This window comes from Bos grunniens, chromosome 4, assembly GCF_055505025.1.
Source record: "Bos grunniens cultivar Pamir isolate PY7600 chromosome 4, Bosgru_T2T1.0, whole genome shotgun sequence".
NCBI lineage: Eukaryota > Metazoa > Chordata > Mammalia > Artiodactyla > Bovidae > Bos > Bos grunniens.
In genome coordinates, this window is record NC_141168.1 from 12,689,464 (window position 1) to 12,696,526 (window position 7,063).

At 38.7% G+C, this 7,063-nt stretch overlaps 1 protein-coding gene across 1 annotated transcript; it reads right to left on the reverse strand.

The window, feature by feature from the left end:
• Positions 1-336: 336 nt before the first annotated feature.
• On the reverse strand, positions 337-1,273 carry LOC147373549 (olfactory receptor 2A2-like). The gene has a single exon (XM_086398081.1). It carries the CDS (start codon positions 1,267-1,269, stop codon positions 337-339), a length of 933 nt encoding a protein of 310 aa, XP_086254207.1. The 5' UTR covers positions 1,270-1,273.
• Between the last annotated feature and the right edge of the window lie 5,790 nt (positions 1,274-7,063).

The window sequence follows — 7,063 nt, forward strand, 5'->3', positions numbered from 1 at the left end:
GCTCTGGGAGGTGGAGGGAAGTAGGTATGGCAGACACAGTACCATAAATTTGCCTGAACACTTATTGTATTTCTTCTTGGCATTGTGCTTTTCTGGGGTGCAGCACTCAATTATCCAACTTCTGGTATTTTCACAAAGGAAATTAGGTCTGTATGGTCTTGTCTCCATGGAGGAATGGAGGCTTAGGGATTCCTAGTCTTCCATCATGCTGATGCTACTCTGGACTAATGCTCTTCATTAAATCATGTCACTTTCTGGGGAACTTTGAGTTTTCTTGCACCAGCAATCACATCTCTGAAGGGAAAAGAATGCACTGAACCAAAACTGGACCCTCCTTCACGTTGTCTTCTTCTTCTGCAGTACTCTGTGGAAGGCAGCCTTCACTTGAGCATTCCTGACACTGTAGACAAGAGGGTTCAGCAATGGGTTGAAAAGAGTATAAAACAGGAAAAGGATCTTCAGGTGTTCTTCTTGTTGACTGTTGTCGGGAACCATGTAAACGATCATGGCTAAGCCAAAGTAGAACCCAACCACACAGAGGTGGGAGGAACAGGTGGAGAAGGCTTTCTTGCGGCCCTCCTTTGACTGGATCTTCAGGATGGCCCAGAGAATACGCATATAGGAGACCAACACCAGGGCAAGAGGCCCGACTAAGATAAGAACACCATCAGCAAAGAGGAACATTTCATTGATCCAGATGTCACCACAGGCCAATTTGAGGACAGAGCGAATGTCACAGAAGAAGTGGTTCACCTTCTGGGGGCCACAGAAGGGTAATCTTAACAAGAGAATTACTTGGACCAGGGCCAGGGCAAATCCACACGCCCAGCAAGCAATGGCCAGGATGGAGCACACTCTCCAGTTCATGATGACCGTGTACTGGAGGGGATGGCAGATCGCCACATACCTGTCATAGGACATCGCCAACAAAATGAGGCACTCTATAGATCCAAAAGTCAAATTGAAAAGCATCTGCACAGTGCAAGGGTCAAAGGAGATGTTTTTTGTGTGTTTCACTAGGTTTTCCAGCAAGGTGGGAAAATTGCTGGAAGGATAGGATATGTCAATGATGGCCAGGTGGGAAAGGAAGAAATACATGGGGGAGTGCAGTCTGGGGTCAAAGCAAATGAGTCCCAAGATCATGCCATTTGCCAGCAGGTTGCAGACATATAACAGGGAGAAGATACCAAAAAGGAGCAATTCCATGTTTTTACTGAGCTGGAACCCCACCAGGATGAATTCTGTGATCTGTGATTGGTTGCCCTCCATTGCCAATGACAGTCTGCAAAGGACTGAAGTGTGATAGGAAAGCCAGGATTAGATAGCAATGAAAATAGGAGTTATTTATGTGAAGTGAATTCAGAGGAAGCTTGTGTTGTCCCTACCTCCCCGAAGTTTTTTTCTTCAAAATTCCTTTGCCTTTTTGTTTCTTAGTTTTTATTGTGAAAGTGAAGTCGCTCAGTCGTGTCCGACTCTTTGTGACCCCATGGACTGTAGTCCCGCAGGCTCCTCGGTCCATGGGATTTTCCAGGCATGAATACTGGAGTGGGTTGCTATTACTGGTAAGTATTAGGGATTATAATCCATACTAGTATATAGTATATAGGTTTCACTAATTTTTATTCATTTTTGGCTTATCACTTATTTTCTCCAAATGGACAATGTATTAACTTTCTGTAGAACACTTAATACTAAAGTAAAGCCATATTCACATATTGACAATTTATTCCTAGACTCTTGGAGGGGTCCTTCTTCCTGCAACATTATTGTATTACATATATTATATGTTTAATATAATATATATAAACAAAGCTAGTGTGGTGATGGAAATATAGTTGAGCTATTAAAAATCCTAAAAGATGATGCTGTGAAAGTGCTGCACTCCACATGCCAGCATATTTGGAAAACTCAGCAGTGACCACAGGACTAGAAAAACTCAGTTTTCATTCCAATCCCAAAGAAAGACAACACTGAAGAATATTCAAACTATCATACAGTGGCACATATTTCAAATGCTAACAAAGTAATGCTCAAACTCTTTCAAACGAGGCGTCAAAAGTTATGTGCCACAATATTCCAGATCTGTAAGCTGGATTTCCAAAAGGCAGAGTAGCCAGAGATCAAATTAACAATATCCAATGGATCATAAAAAAGCAAGAGAATTCCAGAAAAAATCTACTCCTGCTTCATTGACTATGCTGAAGCCTTTGACTGTGTGGATCACAACAAACTGTGGACAAGTCTTCATGAGATGGGAATACCAGACCATCTTACCTGCCTCCTGAGGAGCCTGTTTTCAGGTCAAGAAACAACAGTTAAAACTGGACATGGGACAACAGGTTGGTTCAAAATTGGGAAAGGAGTTTGTCAAGGCTGTATATTGTCACCCAGCTTATTTAACTTATACGCAGAGTACATCTGCGATATGCCAGGCTGGATGAATCATAAACTGGAATCAAGATTGCTGGGAGAAATATTAATAATCTCAAATATGCAGATGATACTACCCTAATGGCAGAAAGCGAAGAGGAATATAGAGCCTTTTGATGAAGGTGAAAGAGGAGAGTGAAAAAGCTTGCTTAAAATTCAGGATTCAAAAAACAAAGATCATGGCACCTGTCCCATCACTTGATGGTGATAGATGGGGGGGAAAATGAAAACAGTGGCAGATTTTATTTTCTTGGGCTCCAAAATCACTGTGCACAGGCTTGAAAAGTACATGAACCAAAATCTTCCAGATCTTGGTTGGACAGTGCCTGCAGCCATGAAATTAAAAGACAATTCCGCATTGAGGGAAAACTATGACCAACCTAGACAGCATATTAAAAAGCAGAGACATCACTTTGCTGACAAATGTCCGTATTGTCAAAACTATGGTTTTTCCAGTAGTCATGTATGGATGTGAGAGTTGGATCATAAGGAAAGCTGAGCACTGAAAAACTGATGCTTTTGAACCATGGTGTTGGAGAAGACTCTTGAGAGTCCCTTGGATAGCAAGATCAAATTAGTCAATCCTAAAGGAAATCAACCCTGAATATTCCTTGGAAGGACTGATGCTGAAGCTGAAGCTCCAATATTTTGGCCACCTGATGCAAAGAGCTGACTCATTGGAAAAGACCCTGCTGGGAAAGATTGAAGACAGCAGGAGAAGGGGGTGATAGAGGATGAGATGGTTGGATGGAATCATCACTCAATGGACATGCGTTTGAACAACCAGGAGACAGTGAAGGAGGGGAGACTGCCATGCTGTAGTCCATGGGGTTGCACATAGCTGGATAGGACTATGTGACTGAACAACAACAACACATTTACATGTATCAGTGTGTGTGTGTGTGTTAAGTCGCTTCAGTCGTGTCTGACTCTTTGTGACCCTATGAACTGTAGCCCACCAGGCTCCCCTGTCCACAGGATTCTCCAGGCAAGAATACTAGGTTACCATGCCCTCCTCTGGGTGATCTGTCTTTCCAACTCAGGGATGAAACCTGCATTTTTTACATCTCCTGCATTGGCAGGTAAGTTCTTTACAACTAGCACCCCACTGGGAAGCCCCGTATATATTATGTATAATATATAAAATTACTATTAATATTATTATATTATTAATATTAATATATTATTACAGTAAAATAATGCATTTTACTGATGCTGGGAGGGATTGGGGGCAGGAGGAGAAGGGGATGACAGAGGATGAGATGGCTGGATGGCATCACCGACTCGATGGACGTGAGTTTGAGTGAACTCTGGGAATTGCTGATGGACAGGGAGGCCTGGTGTGCTGCAATTCATGGGGTCGCAAAGAGTCAGACATGACTGAGCAACTGAACTGAACTGAACTGACAGTAAAATATAGTCACTATATATACATTCAGAGATGCACATACATATATATAATTTTGATGCATGTATAAACTCATAAAATATGACCCTAACATATATCTTGGAAAAAAATCTTTTTCAGTCAGTTGTATATTGCAGATACATGCATGAATTGTGACTAAAGAACTATCATGCAGCATTAAATTCATTTTAGTAGGAGAAGAATGGTCAAAATTGTGATAAGGATAATGACTAACCAGAATGTGAACAGTACAGATCTTAACAATGTAAAATGAATATTACAAAAGTCAACAAAAATCAGCTGTTATGCGAGGTGAATTACAAGAAATCATAAGAAAACCATTTCCCCCAATTGTGAAATGGGAAGTTAAAAGTCAAGTGTTCAAATTTGAAGGATATAATTTACAAACATTGAGATTTAGACTTCAGTTTCTGGCAAGATGAGAGACTACATACCCTACACCACACTCTTCTTTAAAAACAGCTAACAGGCAGAAACAACCGAAGTGACTTAGCAGGCACACAAAACTCGTCTTGAGCTGAGATAGTCTGGATTCAACTATTCTTACTGAAGGAAAGTCCAAGATTTCATTTCAAACAGGGAACAAGTGATCCTAGAAAGAAAATTCACACTGTAAAAATACAGATCAAGGAAAGTAGCAATACATTTACAAAAATAAGCAGACACACTGTAGAAAGAATTCTGGAAGTGTCCTCTGAGACCTAGAACAAGGTTGAACTAAATATGTAACAGTGCATATATTGGGAGGAGGCTAATGGGAATTAGTTCTAATTTCCATGCATTTTGACAGATAATATAGCTACTGACTTTCATTAGCCTTTTTCCACACAACATTAATCACTCAACTGTACTGAAAAATTTGAGCCATGAGCAGCACATATTCCTATATATAAATGTAAAAAATCTGCTTTAAGAAAAATGGACTGACACCTGTCATTAAGTGAAAAATTGAATATCTTTACAGACCACTTGCTAAAATGTCTGAGTAAAATCAGGAAATTATTAACTCCCTGGAGGGACATGGGTTAAAAGATGGAATAGAAAAATTTTAAAAGTACTTCTCTCTAGAAAAGCAACATATAATATGGAAAACTCTGTCAAAAGAAGCCTCTTTGGACTTTTGGAATCTAATCAAAAGCTATAGCAGCAGCACACATGCTTAATATGGAAAACAAACCATCAACCTGAAAATCAATGGGAGACATCTGTAGCATTTTAACTTGCCCTGATTCCATCCCCCACTCCGTAGCTCAGGAGCAGTTCTAAAAAAGATAGCCTGCACTTCTGATGTACACCCACTACCAAAAGGAGCAGAATATACTTTACACTCACAGAATTCTGGATGTTGGATTTGACCTGTCTGGTGACTGGACAGGGAGGCCTGGCGTGCTGAAGTCCATGGGGTTGCAAAGAGTCAGACACGACTGAGTGACTGAAGTGAACTGAAGAAGCGGTATTAGAAGAGGTTTACCAAAAATATTCCAGATTGTAGAAAGACCTTACTTAATCTCCAACATGATAAAAATGTATTCTGAAAGAGTAAAGGTAAATGTACCCATAACGACATCAAAGAACTTCTGATAATTGAAGATAAAATTAATCTTAATATCAAAAATTTGAGATTAAGATAGATTAAATATAAATTCTTAATAAATATAAACAAACACAAATATTTGACCATTATTTTCCTGTTTAAAAAAAATATAAAAAAAATAGTTTCCTAGGGCTACCTATAAATTACTGTTAGTTTTTTAAAAAAGTTTTAATATTTAATAAAAGCTATAATTTTATTTGCCTCCTTAAAAGTTTTCTTACAGTATTTCAATATTTAATTGTTCCGAGATCAAAAGGAAATATTAAAAAAACATTAAAGGTAAAAGAAAAGTATCTACAGAGGAACAACAATTTAACTGACAGAAGATTTCTTATCAGCACCACAAGATCTGAAGACAAAAGGTATTAAATATACACCAAGAGGCAGAGAGGCTCTTAGTCAACAACGTGACAACAACCGCAGGAACTCTCTTGAAGGAATAAGAACAAAAGAAGAGATTTATCATATGTAAATTATAAATGTTTGGGGCATATATCTCTTTAGTATTCTAAAAAAAATTCTTCCTTAATAAGCACAGAAGTGAATTCAGAGTTAATCAAACACATATAAATAATATTGAACAAATATTATAATAAAATAACACCTTATTTTAATAACTTATGAGCTATGAAATTATTTTGATGCTTAAAATTATTAAAGTAAAATTAAAAAAATAAATGAAGAGATGTATTTGAACATGAAGAATACTACCTTTCTCAAGAGGCTCATAATACTGAAAGATTTTAAATTCATTACAATAAATTATTAATGTTGATGTTAGCACTTATAGATTACCATCAATAGAAAATGATGTAGACTCTATGATTTTCAAACTACCGTGCCAACAAATGAAACATTAAAGCATTATCAATCAAAAGGAAGGTAAAAGGCAAGAAAATAGAAAAAGAGAGGCAAAAAAATTGTTGATATTCAGAAACACAAAATATGCTGATATAAGTCTATGTATATCCATTAATGTATCAAATGTAAATGATCATATTCATCCAGCAAAAGACAAAGATGACCATATCAGATTGAAAACAGAAAATCTACTTATGAACTTCTTAGAACACTCGTACCTAAACATAAATGCACACAAGCATACATGAACACCCCAAACCAAAAAAGACTGATAATAAAATAATGAAAAAAAAGGGTTTATGCCTACAGTGACTGTAGTAGCATTACTGATATAAGACCTAAGCATAGGTAGGCATATAAAGGATACTGCTGCTCCTGCTGCTGCTAAGTCGCTTCAGTCGTGTCCAACTCTGTGCGACCCCATAGACAGCAGCCCACCAGGCTCCGCCATCCCTGGGATTCTCCAGGCAAGAACACTGGAGTGGGTTGCCATTGCCTTCTCCAATGCGTGAAAGTGAAAAGTGAAAGTGAAGTCGCTCAGTCGTGTCCGACTCGTAGCGACCCCATGGAATGCAGCCTACCAGGCTCTGGCACCCCACTCCAGTACTCTTGCCTGGAAAATCCCATGGATGGAGGAGCCTGGTGGGCCACAGTCCATAGGATAGCTAAGAATTGGACACGACTGAGCGACCTCACTTTCATTTTTCACTTTCATGCATTGGAGAAGGAAATGGCAACCCACTCCAGTA

Bases quoted from the DNA above. Each gene is read 5' to 3' on its own strand.
- LOC147373549 (XM_086398081.1), bottom strand. From the start codon at position 1,269: ATGGAGGGCAACCAATCACAGATCACAGAATTCATCCTGGTGGGGTTC.